Source organism: Chrysochloris asiatica, unplaced genomic scaffold, assembly GCF_000296735.1.
Source record: "Chrysochloris asiatica unplaced genomic scaffold, ChrAsi1.0 scaffold00150, whole genome shotgun sequence".
In the NCBI taxonomy this organism is placed as follows: Eukaryota; Metazoa; Chordata; class Mammalia; order Afrosoricida; family Chrysochloridae; genus Chrysochloris; species Chrysochloris asiatica.
In genome coordinates, this window is record NW_006408668.1 from 4,390,064 (window position 1) to 4,412,873 (window position 22,810).

Consider the following 22,810-nt stretch of genomic DNA (forward strand, 5'->3'; position numbering starts at 1 on the left):
CGATTTCTTTCTTCAAATATATTAGAGTTTGCTTTATATATTTTGGAGCTCTTTCATTGGGAGCATAGATATTTATTATGGTTATGTCATCTTTTTCAATTGTCCCTTTAATCATGAAATAATGTCCATCTTTATCTATTATGCTGGGTTTTGCCTTAAAGTTTATTTTATCAGAGATTAGTACTGCCACAGCCTTGAAACCCCCTGTGGAGCAGTTCTACTCTGCACAGATGGAGCTTCCACAAAGTAGAACTGATTCAACTAACAACCACCCCAAACCAAAACTCCAGTGCCATTGAGGAGGTTCTGACTCCTAGCAACCCTACACAGGGTTTCTGAGATTACACATCTTACCGGAGCACACAGCCTCATCTTTCTCCTGTGGAGTGAGGCTGGTAGGTTTGAACCTCCAACCTTGCTGTCAGCTGCCAAACGCCTAACCCACAGCACCACAGGGCTCCTTAATAACAACTGGGGAAGCAAAAATGTACTGGCATTGCACAAACTTTGAAAGTTCTGGCTTTTTTTTTTTTTAATTAATCATTTCTTAATACCATTTTCTGCTTTACAGAGCTATTTTCTTTCTCCTTTGCTGTGTCACTGGAAAAAAATTTCTAGGATAATTCATCAGGAAAACTGGTGTACTAAAACTGCTATACAGACAAGTGAGCTTTTTCTACATGTGAGTTTATAGTAGCGTAAAGGAACAGAGTGAGACTCCAAGCCTGACAAGTCTCAAAGAGGAAAGGCGTTCTTATTGCCCTTTACCCACCTTCCCCACCCCACACACATTAGGGACAACAGACTGGTCCTGGTATGACAACAGGCCTGAGGGGTCACTGCTGCTGGGGCTCAAGTCTCCCTTGGCCCCTTCCCACTGGGCCTCTTCTCACTCTCTTAATCGCCACATTCCCCACAAAGACTGACCATTACAGTCACTTTTTTATTCTCTTCCTTTCTATCCATCTGCCCGCTTTGAAAAGAGTCACTTTTACTTTGTCATATACAGAATGCTGGTGTGGTGCTGTTGGTTAATGTGCTAGACTGAAAGGTTGATTTGAGCCATAAGGTCAGCAGTTCAAGCTCACCCACAGCTCCTTGAAAACCCTATACAGGGTCACATAGTGTTGGAACCAACTCAAAAGCTTTTAATAACAACAGCATATAAAACACTGAATAGTGGTTAAACATCAACATCTGGAAGTCCTGGTGTGGCACTGTATGATCAGTACTGGACTGTGAACTATAAGGTTGGCAATTCAAATCCATCAGTCATTCCTCAAACACCCTATACGGGGCAGTCATGAGAAGAACCAACTCGATGGCACTTAACATCAACAATAACAAGGACCAATAGTGATAATGAAATCCAACATGATGGAAACCTGACTCTGTGTCAAAAGTCTCTGTTCTAAGTGCTTTATACAAAATACATAGCTTGTGTAAAAGATTCTTAACAGTAGCTTGTACAGAGAAAGTTCTTCACAAATGGTGGCACTATAGGATACACATTGGACTGCTAACCACAAGGTTGCTGATTCAAACCCACCAGTCGATCCGTGGGAGAAAGATGAGGCCTTTTTCTCTTGTAAAGATTTATAGCCTTGGAAATCCTATGCAGGGTCACTATGAATCAGAACCAACTTGATGGCAGTGAGTTTGTGTTTGGTTATTTTTTAGCTCTCTTGAGCCCCAGTGTGGTGCTGTGGGTTAATGCGCTGGACTGCAAAGCCGAATGAACTGCAAGGTCGGCAGTTCAAGTTCATCAGCCACTCCTCAAAACCCTAAACAGGGTCACTATGGGTCGTTGGAACTGACTCAAAGGCACTTAACTATACAACATTACTCTAATGGTTTAACAGGTGCTATTTGCAACCAAATTGCAAATATCAATTTAGGTTACAAACCCTAATAGGAAGGTGACCTCATATGGGCCTTCTAAATCCCTGCCCTATCAGGGAGCATATGCTAACAGAGACTGAATGATAAACAAGTAAGAATTGAACTAAACTAAGCAGAGAGGCCGGTTCATACCAGAACAGAGTGGTGAAGAATTTGGGCTTTTAGTTGGATGCAGCTGGTTTGAGCCTGCTCTGTCTGTCACTGTTTGGGTCACTTTTATTTTTTTTTGCCCTGTAAAGTGGAAACATCCCTACATGCTATAAATGGTCCATGTGTTTGGCTGTTAACTGAGAGGTTGGAGATTTGAGCCTGCCCAGAGGCAACTAGGTAGAAAGGCCTGGTGATCTACTTCTGAAAAATAAGCCATTGAGAACCACATGGAGCACAGTTCTACTCTGATCTACATGGGGTTGACTGGACAGCAGCTGGTTACTCCCAGATCATCTCTGTGTTCAATAACTGTATCCCAGCTTGCACAGGGAAACTTCCATCTTTGATGCCTCTTGTCTACCTGACTTGCAAAGAGTTCAAGTGAATGCTGTGTAAAAGTGGGGGAGGGGGATGACAATCCTGGTAAATTGTCATCAATCACTGGAGACTGTAAGCTAGAAATGGACATTAAATGTGGGGACTGCCCACCCTGGGTTCACCTCCACTGGGGAGATTACGGACAAGTTGACTTGGGTGCCTGTCTACATATAAACACTTAACAAGCATTCAACTAAAATGTCTTGTTGTTATGAGGTACCATCGAGTTGGTTTCCATTCACAGCGACCCTGTATAGGGTTTCTGAGGAGCGGCTGGTGGATTTGAACTGAGACTATCAGTTATTAATTGCTGTCATATCATAAAACTCTGCTCCCCAGGGTTTTCTCAGCAGCTGAATTTTTAGGAGACCTTTCTCCTCGGGCACTTCTGGTTAGCATTGATAAATTGGAGTCAGAGTAGTTTCTGAGCCTCCCAGAATTAAATATGAATTTATAAGGTGCTTTTAAACTGTTCCCTCCACCACTCGTCTGTCAGTTTGTCATACTGTGGTGGCTTGTGAGTTACTGTGATTCTGAAAGCTATGCCACCGATATTTTAAATACCATCATGGCCACCAAGGTGGACAGGTTTCAGATGAGCTTCCGGATGAAGACAGACTAAGAAGAAGGAGTGACAAACCACTCCCGAATATTTAGTCACTGAAAACCTTATGAACAGCAGAGAAACACTGTCAGATATAGTAACAGAACATGAGCTTCTCAGGTTGAAAGGCACTCAAAATGAGACTTGGGAAGAGCGGCCTCCTCAAAGTAGAGTTGACCATGATGACGCAAATGGAGTAAAGCCCATGGGAGAAAAGCCTGTGGGACCTTCATTTGCTGATGGGATACAACTCAAAATGAAGAGAAACAGCTATAAACATCCACTGAAAATCAGAACATGGAATGTATGAAGTATGAATCTGGAAAAATTAGAAGTTGTCACAAATGAAATGGAATGCATAAACATCAATATCTTAGGCATCAGTGGGCTGAAATGGACTGGTATTGGCCATTTTGAATCTGATAAACACATGCCGGAAATGACAAATGGAAGAAGAATGGTGTTGCATTCATTGTCAAAAAGAACATATCCAGATCAGTCATGAGGTACAACACTGTCTGTGATAAGATAATATCCGTGTGCCTACAGGGAAGCCCAGTTAATACCACTATTATTCAACTTTATGCACCAACCACTAAAGCCAGTGAGGATGAAATAGAAGATTTCTACCAATTTCTTCGATCTGAAATGGATCAAACATGCAATAAAGATGTATTCATCATTAAGGTGATTGAAATGCAAAGGTTGGGAGCAAAGAGGAAGGATCAGTAGTTGGAAAATAAGGCCTTGGTGCTGGAGATTGCATGATAGAATTCTGCAAAATCAACGATTTCTTCATTTCAAATACCCTCTCTAGACAACATAAGAGACAAATATACACATGGACCTCAGCAGATGGAACACATAGAAATCAAATTGACTACATGTGAGGAAAGAGACGATGGTAAAGCTCTATATCATCATTCAGTCAAAACAAGGCCAGGTGCAGACTGTGGAACAGACCATCAATTACTCAATGCAAATTCAAACTGAAGCTGAAGAAAATGAAAACAAGTCCATGAAAGCCAAAATATGACCTTCAAAGATGAGCTCGAGAATATAATGCCAATTATTGCAACAAAATGTGCAAAGATTTGGAATCAGAAAACCAAAAAGGAAGAACATGCTCAGCATTTCTCAAGCTGGGGGAACTGAAGAAAAAATGCAAGCCTCAACTTTCATTATTGAAAGATTCTCTGGGCAAATTATTGAATGATGCAGAAAGCATCAAGAGAAGATGGAAGGAATACACAGAGTCACTATACCAAAGGGAAATGGTTAGTGTTTGGCCATTTCAAGAGGTAACATATGATCAAGAGCCAATAATACTTAGGGAGGAAGTCCAAGGTGCATTGGAGGAATTGGCAAAGAACAAGGCACCAGGAATTGATGAAATGAAAATTGAAATCTTTCAAGAAAGTGAGGCAGCACAGGAGGCACTCACTCATCTCTGCCAAGAAATATGGAAGATAACTATCTGGCTGACTGATTGGAAGAGATCTGTATTTGTGCCCATTCCAAAGAGAGGTGACCCAACGTAATGCGGAAATCATTGGACAATCTCTTTGATATCCCATGCGATTAAAGTTTCACTAAAGGTAATATAGAAACGGCTGCAAGCATACATTGACAGAGAGCTTCCAGAGGTTCAAGCCGGATTCAGAAGAGGATGTGGAATGAGGGATATCATTGCTGATGTCTGATGGATCTTGGCTGAAAGCAGAGAATATCAGAAAGATGTTTACCTGTGTTTTATTGACTACGCAAAGGCTTTCGATTGTGTGGATCATGACAAGCTATAGACAACATTGTCAAGTATGAGTATTCCGGAACACTTAATTGTGCTCATGAGGAATCTGTACCTGGACCAAGAGGCAGTTGTTCGAACAGGACATGGGAACACTGAATGGTTTAAAATTAGGAAAGGTGTGTGACAAGGTTGTATTCTTTCACCATACTTATTCAATCTGTATGGTGAGCAAATAATCTGAGAAGCTGGGTTATATGAAGAAAAACATGGCATCAGGATTGGAGGTAGACTCATTAACAACCTGTGATTGGAGGAAGACTCATTAACAACCTGTGATATGCAAATGATACAACCTTGCTTGCTGAAAGTGAAGAGGACTTAAAACATTACTGATGAAGATCAAAGAGCACAGCCTTCGGTATGGATTACATCTCAATGTAATAAAACAAAAATCCTCACTACTGGACCAATAAACAACATTCTTATCAAAGGAGAAAAGATTGAAGTTGTCAAGGACTTCATTCTTCTTGGATCAAATATCAACACTCACGGAAGCAGCAGTCAAGAAATCAGACGATGTATTGCATTAGTCAAATCTGCTACACAAGACCTTTTTAAAGTGTTGAAGAGCAAAGATGTCAGCTTGAAGACAAAGGTACGCCTGACCCAAGCCATGGCATTTTCAATAACCTCATATGCATGTGAAAGCTGGAAAGTAAATTAGGAAGACCATAGAAGAATTGAAGCTTTTGAGTTATGGTATTAGAGGAGAATATTGAAAGTGCCATGAGCTGCCAAAAGAACCAATAGATCCATGTTGGATGAAGCGCAGCCAGAGTGCTCCTTGGAGGCCAAGATGGCCAAACTTCGTCTCTAATACTTCAGACATATTGTCAGGAGGGACCGGTTGCTGGAGAAGGTATCATGTTTGGTACAGTGGAGGGTCAGAGAAAAAGAGGAAGACCCTCAGTGAGATGGATTGGCCAAGTGGCAGCATTGATGGACTCAAGTGTGGCTGGATTGGGCAGTGTTTCGTTCTGCTGTTCATAAGGTCGCTATGAGTTGGTACCAACTCGATGGCACCTAAAAACAACAACAAACTGCTCAGTATTTTCCAATCAGAGCTCCTGACTTTCTTTTGAAGTTCACGTGTAGCAATTGGGTCACCAGATAATTAGGAGAGCGCGCAGTGGAACAGTGCAAATCCTGTTTACACAAACAGCTCTGGGCTCTTGCATCCGATTCTCAGGCTGCTTGGGAAGCTACATTTATTACTTTCAATCTGCACCTGTCCATTTCAACACAGAACATAGCTGCCTCTAAAAACAGGCCCCTCTCCCCTCCTTTCCTCAGATACCTTCTGATCAGCAAGCAGAAGATGGGCTGATTTTGATGGGGACACTTCTGGGTTCATTCCATAGTTGCCTTAACATGGGTCTCCTGGCCAGAGTCTAAACACAAAACGAAGTTGCTCTCTCAGCCACCTTGGCGCAGTGAGATACTGCCTCGTCTGAAAAGTACTGAGACTGGAGAGACACTCCCCTAGTCTCATACCTGGTTTTAGATAATAGACTGAAACACAAAAGTTAGACAGACTGCAGTATAATGCGAAGGCACCTACCTAACAAAGTCAAAGATGCTTTTCTGGGTCATGACACACTACAACTGGCAAAGGAATGATGTGGGAGGCTTTGGCCTTGTTGGAAGGAAAAATGGAGGGAGGAATGGTTTCTCAGGAAAATTATCACTTAGGATGATGTGGTGTGGTACTCAGTGGCCACTGGCAGAGCTGATCTGATCACGCCAACAGAGGTACAAGCCCACAGAGCAAGGCTACACTGCACTGTGGACAGGCGAGGCCCAAGAGAGAGAACCACAATCCTCATTGGCTTCCTGACCCAGGAAAGACATCGTCAGTATCCGGGAAGCCAGGGCAAGCTGTTAACCCCTCATGACATAAACTGGTGGCCCATCCATTGAGATTGGGAATGTGAAGTGGCTTGGCTGTGCTTGCTGGGAGGAGAAAGAAGAGGACATTTGATGCTCCTGGCGGACTTGTCATTCAGGGTCAAGGCCCTGGAGGGATACATAATGATGTGGCAGAAATGAAAGACAAACACCTATGAGGGATCTTCAAAGGCAGATCTTACACAAGCCGGGTTCATATTCCTAAATCAATTCATCTTAACTTACGGAGTCTCCAGAACACCAGCAAGGAGTATGCAGAGAGGCAGAAGCATCAGGGAAGAAGGAAGGAGGGAAGAGCTGCCATCACCCCCACCTCCAAGCCCCATTCTCACTCACTTTGGCTGAAAGGTGTACCCTCTCCTCTCCTCTCTGCCTACCCAAATCCTCCTCATTCCCCAAGGCCTTCATGGTCCAGCAGTGTCTTCCCAGAGTCTCCATCTCCTAAGAATCACCCTGTCATTGAACCATTAGTTGCTAAACTCTCAGACACTTTCCCACCATGCCCCACACCTCCACTATTCCTCAATCAGCGCTAACTAGCTCCAAGCAGGCAGGGAGTTCCTTTGGATGACAACTATGAACCTCTGCAAAGGATCTCAGCTCCATAACTGTGCTGAGATTCACTCGTAGGGCTCATGATTTCTCTACTGTTCCTAACCAAGGATAAGATATACCCATCTCCCATACTCCAGGTCTTGCCTTGACTAAGGTTGTTCCCCACCACAACCTGTCTGCTTGTTTGTGTAATACAGTAGCTCATATGTTGCTATGCCACCAGTAGCTCAACCACCAGCTGGGTTGTCCATGGAGAACAGGTTTCATCAGAACTTCCAGACTAAGAGTAGGAAGAAAGGACTGGTGATCTACCTCCGATAATTAGCCCAAGGAAAGTCACAACACAACACTGCCAGGTATAGTGCTGGAAGAGGGAAGGCAGCTGGTGGGCACTCAAAATACACATTGTTCACAACAATGGCTTACACATACCCATGGTCATGAAGACGCTGGAGGACCGGGCAGCATTCTCTTCTGCTGCACATATGGTTGCCATGACAACTGACAACAAAACTTGTTGTTGTTAAGTGCTATCAAGTCAGTTCCTGTATAGGGTTTCCAAGGAGCGGCTTATAGAGTTGAACCACCAACCTTGCTGTTAGTAACCCAGTGCATTTCCTACAGTGCCACACCAGGGTTTCAGACTTTATGTTAAGTGCCGTCAAGTCCATTCTGACTCATAGCAACCCTGCATAGGGTTTCCAAGGAGCAGTTGGTGAATTTGAACTGCCGACCTTGTGGTCTAGTGCTTATCCTACAGCACCAAACCACGACTCCACACCAGGACAGTTACACACTGCTAATGCAGGACACTGACCTCTGGTTTGGTCACATCCTCCTGAACTCTATGCCCCTTACTCCCTCCCCGCCAGCTCATTCCCTTCTCAAAAACAGACCCCACATATCTTGATATGAGATTTGATGGAATCTCAAGAAAAGTGGAATCACATGTGCAGGCAAGGCCACTAGAGGAGAAACTCACCGGTAAATGCCCAAGAAGAGGCGTGATACTGTCAGACACATATATGATGCTGCCATCTGTTGTCACTGCGATAATGAAGCCATCTAATGCCTGTGGAAAATGCAACATTTGAGAGCTCTTTAATGATACTTTTACTGAGAAGCGTGTCACTAAGGGAAAGGAGCCCGCTTTATCGTGTGGACTTTGTTTTGTAAGTCTCGTGACAGTTTCACGAGTAACTGTGTAGCACTTGGCTGGTGCGCACACAGTATGGTTCCTTACACAGAATCTGTCAGGCTCAGGCAGAATGCCTGCAAAAGCACTGTAAGGCTCAGTGAAAATGTTGACCTCTTGGTATCCTAAAATAGAATCCAGCCATGGACATCACCTAAGTGTTTTATTGACCAGCACATTATTGAGCTGAATCAGAAATACCACCGTTATCATTAAAAGAATCCAGCAATATCCGGTCACCTTACCCCTGAGATCACTTTGAGTTCAGCAATAAACATTTACTGAAAAACATCAAAGCTAATAGATGCATTAAAACCAGCCTGCCTATTAGCCAGGGTAGACCTCTGCTATCTCCACTACATTAAGATGTTGTTGTTGTTGTTAAGTGCTGTTGAGACAATTCTGACCCATAGCGACCCTGTATAGGGTTTCCAAGGAGCAGCTGGTGAGCTTGAGCCACCGACCTTGAAGTTCAAATGACTTTGCAGTCTGACGCATTAGCCCACAGCACCACACCAAGACTCCATTAAGATAAACACTATTAAAGGAATTATTTATAAAGAACTTGCACATTATTCCACAAAAGTGTGTGTGTGTGGGGGGGGGGAAGTCAAGGAGGATGGATATTGTGTGACTCAACTGGACCTATAAGTATTTCAGAATGTCTGAAAAAGTATTTTGTTGAAAGGTATAAGGATTAGCTATCTAATTCTTATAATACATTCCTAAGAGACATCTGAAAGTTGGTTTCTAAAATTCAGACCATGTAATTCAGCAAAGAATGGGGTCATGCTGGCAACTAGCTATACATGGCACACTGGTGGGAGGGAAGAGATGAAAAACACAGCCCACCTCACCAGAACTGAGGAAGTAACATGTTCAAGTGGACTTTCACTGCAGACCTATTGCCATCATTTTACTGACTGCACTTTGAATCTCTGAAATCTGAGAATTTTGCTTTGGGGTGGGGGAGCCCTGAAATATGTACTTAGAAAGCTCTAGAAGAATTTTGCATGCCCTCGGCTAGATGCTTCAAGGGTACTGCTGAGATCTGCAAAGCCCAAAGAGCATACATTCTTTCAACTCAGAAGGGTGTGCAGCAGAAACCAGAAACAGTCCACTAAATGTGTGTGGAGGGCATCTGCTACAAAGTACCAGCATGGAGAAAGCTCTTTTCATCACCCAAATCACCACTAGACTCATTTACGCTCTTACACTGACATACAATTGTGAGCTGTGAGATTGAAAAGTGTATTAAAGCACACTTTTCAAACTGACTTCTTTTGGAATACATTAATTGTCCTCAAGTGGTGGCAATGTTGCCCCCTCAAGGGAACATCTGGTAATGTCTGGAGACGTTTCTAGTTGTCACAATTGCTACTGGCATTTAGTGGGGAGAGTCCAGGGGTACTGCTGGATATCCTATAATATATAGGGCAAGACTTCTATAAGAAAGGATCGTTGTTGTTAAGTGCCGTTGAGTTGGTTCCGACTCATACACATAATGTCTAGGGTTTCTGAGGAGCGGCTGGTGGGTCTGAACTGCCAGCCTTGTGGTTAGCAGTCCAGTGCTGATCCTACAGCGTCACACCAGAACATCCTAATATCTTTTACTTCTTTTTTTTCCCTCAAATGTTTTTCTAAATTGTTTTTAAAGTCAGCTTTGCAGCCCTTCTGGAGGTGAATCTTTTTTTAAGGGTGGGAGACCTGTGGATGAAGTGAAGCAGATTGGAAGGCTGGGGGAAAGCAAGAGTAATACAAATGATCTTCTTTTCACAGTGAGCCCTGGTCCCTCTTGAATTCTTAAAGCAAGTGGGTGTTAAAAGCTGAAGGTATTTATAGATGGAAGATAACTTTTCATCAGCTCATTGTCATTTTCCATCAAACATACAAGAACTGCACTAACTGCTGTAAGAACACTTGCTATGGTTTTAGAAGCCCACCAGCATCATTTGAGAGCGAGTCAATACAAAATTATTGTGCACAGATGTGTCCCATCTATGTAAAGGTGACTTTATTACAAAGCCATATTCGTGCAGAATTTTACATGGAGCCATGCCCTTTCTGCCAAATTCCTGTGTTCTCTGAGACAATCTTTGGGCTAAGAGAAAAGACTGCTGTAGCTTTTCTGAATACAGTTCAGAACTACCACAAATTCCCTAATCCCTGTACAGAAAGAGATTTCTCTCCTTTTGAATCTACCTGTTCAAATGCTTGTTGTCAGTTTTCTTCAGCTTCTGGTGAGAAGCTAGTACTTTATCAGCTTGGCTGGTCTGCTACGAAGTCATTTTTGCTCTCTCAAGCTTCACAGTTGTTATGTGTTTTCTTGAGACTGCTTATGTGCCTTGTGGGTATAGGAAGAGGAAAGAAGAAAGGATTTGCACCCAAAAGGCACCAGTATTTCCCAGGGGCACGATAGGCTTTATACTGGTCCGTCCTCATTTAAAAAGAGGAGCCTGGTCTATCAAGACGTAGCATCTAGATTCAAGTTCTCAGAAACGGCTCCGAAAAAAAATAGAGGCTGTGCAGCTGGCATAGAGCACACATGATAAAGGGAAATGATGGCCCCTCAGAACCAGGGCTCAAAATATGAGGTAGAAGAAACTGGAAAGTTCCAGCTAGTCATTATAAGTCTGTGTCGAAGGAACCCAGGCAGTGTAGCAGGTTAAGCATTGGGTTGTTAATCACAAAGTCTGTGGTTCAAACCACCAGCCAGCTGCTCTGTGTGAGAAGATGAGGCTGGATACTCCCACAGTCCCGGAAGCTCTACAGAACAGTTCCATTCTGCCCTACAGGGACACCGTGAGTGGGAACTGACTCGATGGCAGTGGATTTATTTTTGTTTTGTGTCTGCATCTACAGAAGAACAGATTGGGATAGAAGTCTAAGTTAATTCAAAAGTTGGTGGATTCACCAGGCAACTCAAACTTTCAATTCACCTAGAACACCCATCTAGGTATGTAGGCTTTATTTCTTACCCAGTTCATTCACCTAGTGTGATTCCCTTTCAATATGCTTTGAGGAGTCTATACCAGGAACAGGGGGGAAACGGCATAAAGAATATATACATATTCTTTCTATGCATACAAATCTATAGCAGTCTTTCTCTAGAAATGCCAGTCTTCCACTATCAGTCCTGACTTCCAGCCCAAATATTTTTCCATTTTTAACTTCATTGTTAAGAGACTTGACTCTTGGTGGGATGCTGTAAGATAAGTACTGTACTGTGAACCACAAGGTTAGTGGTTCAAACCCACCAGCTGCTCCTCGGAAACATGACATAGGTTCAATATGAGCCAGAACTCATGCAATGGCACGTACTAACAACAACAATAACATAATTATATATGCAAGATTGCTCCCAAGTTTTGTAAGTAAGTAGCACTTAAAACAATTTTGATACCTGGATACTCACTGGGAAAAAAATGAAAAAATATTTTTTTTAAACACTGTTAAAGGGGCTGGTGAGATAAGGTTATGTATGCATTTTACCTATTTTCCCATAAGAATTAAAAGATAAAATGACTTATGTAAAATAGCACAATGGTGCATTAATTCAACATTGTATATCACAAGCGGCTCTAAATTTAACACACTTAAAATGCACTGCTTCTGGTGAAAGTTCTGTATTTTCTTTAAATACAGCTCACATGTAGATTTAAGTATCTTTCATTTTATGCAAATCTTCATTAATGCTTTTATACTTCATAATATTTGGACATCTTCATTCTGGCATTTCTTACTCAAGTACTTTCTGTTTTCTGCTTCCTCTACGTAAATGGAAGTTTACATCAGTCTTATATAGGCACTGAAGACTAGATATAGAAAGATACAGTAAAACCTGAGAAAGCCAGAATACGTATAAAACTGAAACCTGACAGGGAAGGAAAATTCAGATTTTTTCCACTAATAGAGAGTGATAGAACGTGGTAAGCCTGCACCCTGTCAAAGGTGGAAAACTTGAGACCCAGCAAAACAAAGTAGTCTTGTTGAGTTCTGACTTTCACAGGTTTCACTGGATAGTCCAAGAAGCCAGTCTCTCCAAACTGCCTGGCAGTAACCAGTGACAAAAAGTTCAACCAGTGTTGAACTTCCTTTTTCTGAGCTCATTTTCCTAGGTTCTTCTCTTCTTGGTCAAGTGCACAAACAGGCCCTTCCCCACTGAGCCCCACTATCCTTCAGAGTCCAGGCACTTTGCTGGCCTTATGCCCTGCTTAGAAATCCGAACAACCACAGTTGGATGTTTCTGTCGAGAGTAATTCTCCTCAGTGATGGAATACTTTCACCCATATCAAAATATACCATGTTTAGATAGGCCACTTTCTCAGGCCATCAACAGAACTTCAAAAAGTCTGTGAATGAATTCCATTTTCTTTTAATTCCATTTTCCGACGAAGTTTTTGAAGACCCTCATACAGCTCTTATGAAGCACCGAATCTTCTAAAGGAAGAAACCTGAACCTGTATATGGGATGGAGAGGCACAGGTCCACTTATGGTTGGCACACACAAGCCATATTGACATAATGTGAGCTCACGTTAAAAGTATAACTTTAAAAGAACATTTTTATCTTCAAAATGTGTTCCTACAAAGGGAAGAAAATAAGATCATTGCATTCTAAATGGGAGATTCTTTGAATCAAATGACAGTGTAGGGTGATGTAATCTTTCTTCCCTTCCTCATCTTGCTCCAACTACTTCTTACAACACCCACCCCCTCCTGACAGCCCGGTTACATTGTGTGACATACGAGGGCTCTCCTAGAAGTGACTTTGGGGACCACATATGATCATGCACAGTTTGGGTATTCTTCATTATATCCTCCATCTTGGTGGCCAAAATATAAGCAATAGCATGCAGAACCTCCCAGAGTATCTCAATCAGGACCTCTTTCCTGGGTCGAATACACTTGTTTACTTTGGGCACAGGGTCATTCTTATCGGGAACAAGTAGCTACGTTTTGATTTGCAACTGATTAAGCTAATTTGAAAGTACATTTTCACCTCCAACATCAGCTGGGTGAATTCTTCATTACTGAGGAATGAAGGCTTCCAGTCTTGTTGAATGTCACAGATTTCCGTTTGCGATGAGACTTCTAAAAAAATACAAATAAACTTTTATGTTCAATGGAACCTAGAAAGTGGAATTGACAAACAAAGCAAGTTATTTCTATGTAATTTTATGTAACCTTCTGTCAGTTCTAATTAAAGAAGCTATATAAAGACTCACATTAAGCCTCGTTTCCTAGGATGGGAACATTTAGGTGTAATGTGCTTAAAAACACTTTTTAAGTTTCTCACACCCCTTTAATGAGGCTCTGGGAAGGAGAGAACCCCACCCTCTGCATGGGTGTAATACTTGCCACTTACAGGTGGCACAATGCCCTTGAATTTCTACGTGACAAAACTCATCACCAGTCACTGGAGTTAGACAGTTGCCACTTACCAAGGCAATGGGAATAAAGACTGGGAGGGTGTACCATCTTTTAAAACCGCTTCTTCATGATCACAGTAAAGGGAAACACTTCAGAGATCTGAGAATTTCTACCTGGTGATGGTGGATGATTGGTCACAATTCCCAAAACATCTTAGGCTTATGATAAATATCTAATTTCTAGGTGCTGAAGTGTAATGTGCTATACAAAGATATGCCACTTAGTCACTTTTTCGAGTTCCTTGGTAGTACAAATGGTTAACGAGCTTGGGTAGTAACCAAAAGGCTGGAGGTTCGAGTTCATCCAGAGGCAACTTAAAAGAAAGGTCTGGTGATCTACTACTGAAATATGTGGTATTGAACACCTGTGATGCAGTTCTACTCTGATACACGTCACACATGGTAGGATTCAAGTAAGAATTGACTTGACAGCAACTTCTTCCTCTTTTTTTTTTTAAGTTGCTTTTACGGCCAGAACTTAATCTATGATGTACCTGATCCATATAACTACATTCACATACAAATGTACTAAAGATACTATTCACATTTCTACATTCAATAATCTTTGACCCACAAAGGGCTCCGTAAATTCTCTAGTTCTTTTGTATTCTTAAAAGAATGTTTGGTTCTACTATTAAATTATCTTTGACAAAATTATTATAAGTAGCTCATCTATGATCTTGAAATATTTGTTTTTCCTTCATTTCATCCTCTATCTTCAACCAAGATTTTACTCTATATAGTCAGAAGTCTCTTTAAGAATTTTATTCTTGGTGTTAGGCAAAACCTAAATACCTGAACAACTTCCTAGAAGATACAAATTGTTCATGCAGATAATGGATAAACTTTAAAGCAGGAAAAATATTTGACTCTGTGTTTCTGGCTATCTTTCTCACATGGAGTCTGGAAAACGCTTTCTGCCATTACTCATGAAGAGAAATGATGAGAAACCTTCATTCCTTCAGTCATCCACTATTCCTGGAATGCTCTGCTCTAGGGCATTTTTCAAGGAAGGTATCTTTCCTTGAGATATCTGAGAGAACAAGTTGCTGCTGTTATAGGAAACTGGTATTTGTGTCTTTTGTGATTTTAAAGGAGCACAAAAGAGTCATTAGTAGCTTTCAGTAACACAGGAAGAAACACAGGACAGGAACATGTCTGCTATTCAGTCAGTGAATACCTCCGAATGAGAACCTGCTAACAAGAAAGCCTGTGGAGGGGAACCTCATAGTGTTGGGTGCCACCATGCTGCCAGAGGGCACACAGGGAGAAATGCATCATGGAAAGCAGAAGCAGCTACAGTTCTGCTATAGCAGCAAAGGCAAGGGAAAGGGGGAGAGATAGCTGCCACAGTTTGACCAGTTAGAAAAGATATACCTGAGAATATATCAATAATTTACCTCTTCTCAACATACACACCAGAGTCCTGGCATGGTGCTGTAGGGTAAGTGCTGGACTACTAGCCACAAGGTTGGTGGTTCAAACCCACCAACAGCTCCTTGAAAATGGTATACAAGGTAGCTATGAGTCAGAATTGACTCAGTGGCACTTAATAACAACAGTTGAGTTGGTTCCGACTCATAGTGACACTCTATAGAGTTTCTGAGGTTTTAAATCGTTGTGAGCAAAAGCCTCATCTTTCTCCTGTGGAGCAGCTGGTGAGCTTGAACTGCCAACCTTGTGGTTTGCGGTCCAGTGCTTCTCGTATGGAGCCACCGTGCTCCCCACAACATACACACTCCTCTGTAAAATTCTTTTTGATCACTAGGAAAAAGCTGTAGCTTAATCATTGGTTGAGGAGAGGAGTTTTTCTGACAGTTGGAAATGAGTTTCATTTAGATAAATGTTGATTCAACTTAATGGTGTAGGAAAAGGAAAGACCCATTTCTTTTTTCAGCAGCATCTTTTAGGTCATTCTGTACTACCTGCTTCTTTCTAAACACCAACATAATAATGCTAAAAGAAGCTGTTTCATGCACATTGTATTCTAACAATTTGATGCAGCCTTTGGAAGTAAAGGCTCAATTCATACTATTAAAAAAAAAAAAGTAATACGTATCACTTGTTGTTGTTGTTATGTGCCATCGAGTTGGTTCCGACCCATAGCGACCCTGTATAGGGTTTCCGAGGGTGTAAATCTTTACGGGAGTAGAAAGCCTCATCTTTCTCCCGTGGTGCAGCTGGTAGTTTCGAACCGCTGACCTTAAGGTTCGCAGCCCGATTCGTAACCACTACGCTACCAGAGCTCCTTTTGTCAAAGTAAGTATAAATATGGTATGCTGGGAAATAGTAAATGTAGTGTTATAATCATGCCTGCATTAGCATTGACTATCAACAATGATAGGTGGCAGGCAAGATTAACAGAGGTGTGGCCAAGAGATTTCTGTATAGTAATGGACACAAAACTACCTGGGAGTCATTTTTAGCAAAACTTCTACTATAAATTGTAATTGTGTTCCAGTGTGTCTCACCTCCCAATTGTTCCTGGTTATGCATGAACAAGGAGTAGTGCATTTTAAAGATGTATGTCAAAGAAAAGTCAAGAAAATACTATTGCTTGACAGGAAAAATATTACTTTGTCTAATAGGAACATGTCTCCTCATTCTGCAGCTCATATACCCCTAGTCCACTAATGCAAACATATCAGGGCTTCACACTGGTTCTTCCTGGTTCCATCTTGACTGATCAACAGAAATTGGAACAGATTTTGATTTGTAAAACATGGGTATATCTGAATAATATCTAGGTCTGGAACACTTGCAGATAGACTCCAGCTAGAGACTTATGTCACTCTTAGAAAACACAGGCAGCATGTTTGTTGCATAGGAACCAAATCTCTTTACCATCAGAGTTGGAGACAACCATGCCCTGATCAAAGATGGTGGCTGACTATGTTGGTTTGAAATGTGTGTCGCTCTCCACAGTCCTGACAATACTCTAGTTTCCTGAAAAGGCTCACTATGTCTCTTCTGAGCCTCCCATTCCAGAGCTTTGACCCACGGTTTTTCAAATTCCAGTTATTGTTCCACTGAATCCATATTTTACAAATTTGGGTCTATTGTGATTTCACTGCTTTGGCCAGGACTGAACTGGTTCAAATGGCTTGAAGCCCTAAGATATACTGAAGGATTGTAAATGAGGACTAGAATTTAATGTTGGGAGAAAATTACATCAAACGAACTTGGGATTCACACAGGAAGAGGATAACATGAATTTGACTCCTTGTAGTGCTGTAGATTAGGCATTGGGCTGCTAACCACCAGATCAGTGGTTCAAATCCACATCAGCCGCTCCATTGGAGAAATATGTGACTGTCTGCTCCCGTAAAGATTTACAGTCTCAGAAATATTTTTTAGAATTGTTATGAGGCACTTAACAACAATAACGTGAGTGAGAATTAACTCCAAAGCAGTGGTCTTTTTCTTTCTTTTTTGATATAGTAAAAAGAAGCAGCCCTGGTGGTACAGTGATTGAAGCGCTTGACTGCCAATAAATGGCCATGCAGGTCAGCCTGAACCCATTGAAGTAGCGTTTAGATGGATAAAATGTCCAATATGCCACAGTATTTACAGAATTTAAGTGTTTCCCTCTTATAACAGATACTTTTGACATAAAATTTCTCTACAGAGAATCAGGGTTAGATCCTTATTTTGATTTGGAACACTTCAAGAAGAGTAAGTATGAATCACTTGCTGGCCTTTTAACTTAGGTCAATTGCAAAGAGAGTAAGAATACATTCCAGGATCAAGAATTATCCCTGAGCTGAAAAATTAGGAATGCTTGCAATCTTATTGAGGAAAGAGATAGTGATAACAATCACCTAGATCTAATAATCTTTTCTTAGCTATTATATGTTGTTCTTCCAATATGAAGGCAGAATGCACATCTAAATTCACAGTTCTCAATCTTGTGGGCACACTGGTATCTCCTGGGGAACTTAAAAAAATACTGATGCCTGTGCTTTACCCAGTGGTATGTTGCTGAGAGATTCTTCACTCCCCCAACAAGAAGCCTTTGATTTGGACTGTCTGCCCATTTCTGTGATATAAATCCTCCCACCATGATCAATTTTAAGCTATCTTGTAAAACTTCTGAAAATTTAACCATCATCACTTGCAAGTTAGTTTGAGCTGCCTCCAGCACACCACTGGAGCCCCACACCTAGAGAATCTACTGTTTTGTTATGTGAGGTGTGATCCAGTTGCATGTATTTTTTCTAAACGCTCCTCAAGCAATTCTAATGTACAGCCCAGGCTGAGAATCAATAGTCTAGATGGATACACTAATGAACAGCTACAGTGTAGTTATGATATCAGTAACTGTAACAGCCTCATAAATCACTTCTTGGGACAAAACAACATGGTGAAACGGCTGAACACTTGGGATCTGGAAATAGACTGCTATGCTTAGATTTTATATCTTCCTGGCCTTCTCACTTTGGTGAGGGAGCCTAACCTCTGGGTCTCAGTTACTTCACCTATGAAATGATACTAATTTGAAGGCCTGCTGGGAAGTTGCAATGTGTTACAATAGGTAGAGCCCTACGAATAATGTCAGATCCTTGTTGCTTTTATTGTTAGTGGCTGTGGATTCATGACGACCCCATCACAGCAGGATGGAGCGTTGCCTAGCTTTGCGCCATTTCCATGAACAGTTGCAGACTGGACCACTGTGCTCCATACAGTTTTCATTGGCTAATTTTCACACATAGATCTCCAGGCCTTTCTTCCTACTCTATCTTAGTCTGGAAGTTCTGCTGAAACCAGTTTAGTATCATAGTAACATGTAAGCCTCCACTGACATCGGGGCTGTACTGCACTTTGAGGTGCACTGCCTGTGAATCGAAGCCAGGTCTCCCACTTGGAAGGTGAAAATTCTATCACTGGCCCCTGAATAAATACTGGTAATCATTACTCTCTACCCTGTTGTTTTTGTTCTGTCTTACTCCAATTTTTGGTCTAAGCAGGGTATTTCACCATAAAATCTGCTAAGAATTTTCTGCTTTCTTTTGATTACGGAATCACAAAGTGTTGATGAGTGAGATCCTTGAGTAATTTTCAGTACATTTAACCGGGTTATGCAGAGTAGCTCTTAGTTTATCAAAAAGGTGAGAAGGAAACAGGTACTGTGGGAGATGGAATTTCTGCTGACTGATCCATTGCAGGTCCAGAATTGACAGTTCTTTAATTCTGAAGAGGACAGGTCTGGCATAAATGTCACACTGATGAACTTGATCCCAGCTGTCCTATTTAACAGCTGTCCTGCTTCTCAGTGGCACTGACCTAGTTTGAGTAATTTGCAAAATATCTTGGCACTCAAACTAAGCTGACATTTCACTTAGCTAGCCTGTTATTTATGAAACGCAGCAACAGTCACGCACGGCTTCACATCTGTTCAGACAACGTCCAACCACATATACCTCGAGGATCCCATCAGGTCATAATTGTTGTTGCTGTGAAGTGTCATCGAGTCGGTTCCAACTCATAGCAATGGCTGGTGAATTTGAAGCACCAGTCTTGCAGTTCAAACCGATCCTGCAGTCCAGTGCTTTATCTCACGGCACCACACCAGGACTCCAGAGTTCAGAAATCCCAGTTAGAGAAGAGATTGTTAACGAACACATGAATCTCAGTTCTCTTGTGTATAAAGTAATTCCACAGTCAGGCAAATCACCTATAAGGCATATGTCCTGATAGTCATAATAAATGTCTAACTTACTGGTTATGTATGTACTGGTCTGTGATTTCTAGCTCAAAACTTTACCATATAACAGAACATGCTGCAACTCATAGGTAGCAGCATCTTTCAAGTATTGTAGCATGAATCTTCTTTAAAGAAAAAATATTACTGTGAATTATAACATGGCTCCCAAGTACAGCAAAACCAGTGTTAGGAATAGTGGTGGCAAAAGGCTAAGCAGAATTTGGAAATGAAACAAAGATTGTTAAACAACATGACGGTGGAAAATCAGCCAATGCTCTTGCGTATGACTTTTAGGTATAAAATCATGATGATCCTCAACACAAAGAAAAAATCCACCAAACAATTCTACTGAAACCTACAAGGCTAACAAAAATGTGAGAGGGACGTTGCTAACGACACGGACTGAGGATCAAACACCAAAGTGGTTCCTCCTCAGCGCACTTATCATCACTGCTCAGGCACGAAGCTACTTGAGATGCTTAAAGGAATAGTCGGACCCAACTACAATATGGCGTTTGCATAATGTCCCAATCATATAATGTCCTATTTCACAGAATGTACTAAGGAGCTCTGGTATTATAGTGGTTACGAGTTGGATCGCTAATCTCAATGTCAGCAGTTCAAAAATCCCAGCAGTTCCATATGTGAAAGATGAGGCTTTCTGCTCCTGTAATGAGTTCTGGCCTTGGAAACCCTGTGCAGGGTCACTATGGGTCAGAACTGATACCACGGCCCACAACCAGCACCAGAGAGGGCCTTAAGGTGAGGCATGGCTGTATTCTGATTAAATGATTGGGTCAATCTAATACCACTGTAACACTTTCTACCAATCTCACCTAATTGTTCTTTCCTGACTTTTAACAAAAGGAATTAACATGTTCCTTACTCTCCCCTGGACAGCTTAAAAAAATAAAAAGAAAAGGAGGCTCTATCATTACTGTCATATTTTTAATAGGTATATACAATTATCAAAGAAATAATAAAAGAATACCAAGTACAATGAAACTTTCAGATGTCCCAGCCATGCCCTCTTCCATGAAATCATCTTGTCTAGGAAAATGCTCAGCGAAAGAGAAACATCACCTTAAGCACAGAAGAACTATAATTATTTCCTCAATAATTCTGACATTTCTGACTTTATTATGTTTGCTGCCACGTCTAAGGAAAAAAGAATTCTGCCTCTCCTGAATATTAATAACTCCTGTACCCTCTTAACTATTCTCTGAAACTAAAAAAAAAATCATTTACAGGCAAGTGGTAGGGTGCATATGGCCAATACTGAGAGGCAAAGGGCTGGAAGGAGTGGAAAAGGGAAGATAGGCTTGAGAAGAATGTAGGTCCCATGATGGATTCAAGTGATAAATTCAAACGATGCACTACTATAAGGCAATGAAAGTGAACTAAGCATAGCACTAAAACAACATGAATGAATGTCAAAAACATCATGTGCACAACATATGGTTCCATCTGAATATGGCCCCAACAAGCAAAACCAATCAATGGTATCAGAAGTCAGAATAGAGATCATCTTTGGGGAAAGCAGAGGTGGTGTGATTAAGAAGATTGAATGATTAAGGATGACTAAAAATTAATCGATGCATGAACTCTGGTGTTGGTGAAGAATATTCAAAGTACCATGGACTGCCCGAAGAACTGACACATATGTCTTGGAAGAAGTACAGCCAGAATGCTACTTAGAAGTGAGGATGGTAAGACTTCATCTCAGGTACTTTGGATACGTTATCAAAAGAAACCAGTCCCTGGAGAAGGACACCATGCTTGGTAAAGTAGAGGGGGAGTGAAAAAGAGGAAGCCCCTCATAACTAACAGTTATTTAGTTATGTTAGTTATGTATTTTCTGTATGTATATTATGCTTTTATAAAGGTATTAAAAAGTTTTTTAAAACAAGAAGAATATAGTGCTGGGAAAACTAATATAAAAATGCAGAAGGATGAATTTAGATCCCTACCTCACACCATATAAAAAACGAACTGAAAATGGATTAAATACCTAAATATAAGAACAAAACTATAAAACTCTTAGTAGAAAACACAGATGTAAATCCTTGTGATTTTACATTAAATTACCATTTCTTAGATAAGACAACTAGAACATAACCAATCTGTTTTAGTTATCTAGTGCTGCTAGAACAGAGATACAGAAACACACAGAAGTGCATTTTCTCAGTTCAGGAGAGCACATGCTCGAGGGAACGACTTTATCAGTTCTGGAGGAAGGTCCTTGTCTCTTCAGCTTCTGCTTCCTTACAGACCTCCACATGTCTTGGAATTTATTTTATTCCATTTTTCTCTCTGCACACTTATTTTAATCTCCTTTTTGCCCTCAAAAGAGATAACTTACAGCAACCCTACCTCATTAACATAACAAAGACAACTCATTCACAAATGAGAATATAACTATAGGTCAAAAGTTTAGAATTTACAATACATACTTTGAAGGGACATAATTTAATCCACAACAGACTAAATCCCTTTAGTCTCAAGAATTTATGATCTTGACACATGTAAAATACATTCAGCCCATCATAGCTCAAATGTTTAAAATCAACCCCAAGTCTAAAATTTAATCTGCTGAAATCATCTACATCAAACATGGGTGAGACTTTAGGAATGTTCCATCCTGGGGCAAAACTGCTCTTCATCTGAGAACCTGTGAAATCTAGAATGCAAGTCATCTGTTTCCAAAGTACAACGATGGGAATAGGAACAAGTGATGCATTTCCATTACAAATGGGAGAAATTGGAGGGAAAGAAGGGGTTAACAGGTACCAAGCAACTATGAAACCCATCAGAACTTACTATATTAGCTCTAAGGCCTTAAAAATAATCTTCTCTTCTCTGAGACCATCTAGGTAATGGTCCTGCTCTCCAGAATCAGGGTGTTGACCATGCTTTCTGAATTCTGGATGGAGGCACCTTGGGCCTGGGCTTCATTCAGCTTCACCACTGGGACCACTGAAAAAGGCAACTCTTTTCCCTTGGCTTTGAGTGGCCCCATTTTCCTGGTGCATCTGAGTGGTGGCCACAGCAGGTCTCCTTCTTCTGCCCTTGGGCATGGCAATCTTACCCCTTCAGCTTTGGGTAGTGGCCCCATTCTCCTGGCACACATGAACAGAAGCTCCACACACTGAAAGTGAGTTGGTGAAATCTAG

General features: G+C 41.3%; 1 protein-coding gene across 1 annotated transcript in view; it reads right to left on the minus strand.

Annotated features, from left to right (window-relative positions):
* Nucleotides 1–22,810, minus strand: part of NPAS2 (neuronal PAS domain protein 2) — a 126,523-nt gene that overhangs the window by 72,225 nt on the left and 31,488 nt on the right. Inside the window, exons 3-4 of the mRNA XM_006870770.1 lie at nt 13,504–13,595; nt 8,290–8,379 (exon numbers count right to left, since the gene is read on the minus strand). Coding sequence (XP_006870832.1) covers nt 8,290–8,379; nt 13,504–13,595 — 182 coding nt within the window. The remainder of the gene's footprint in view (nt 1–8,289; nt 8,380–13,503; nt 13,596–22,810) is intronic.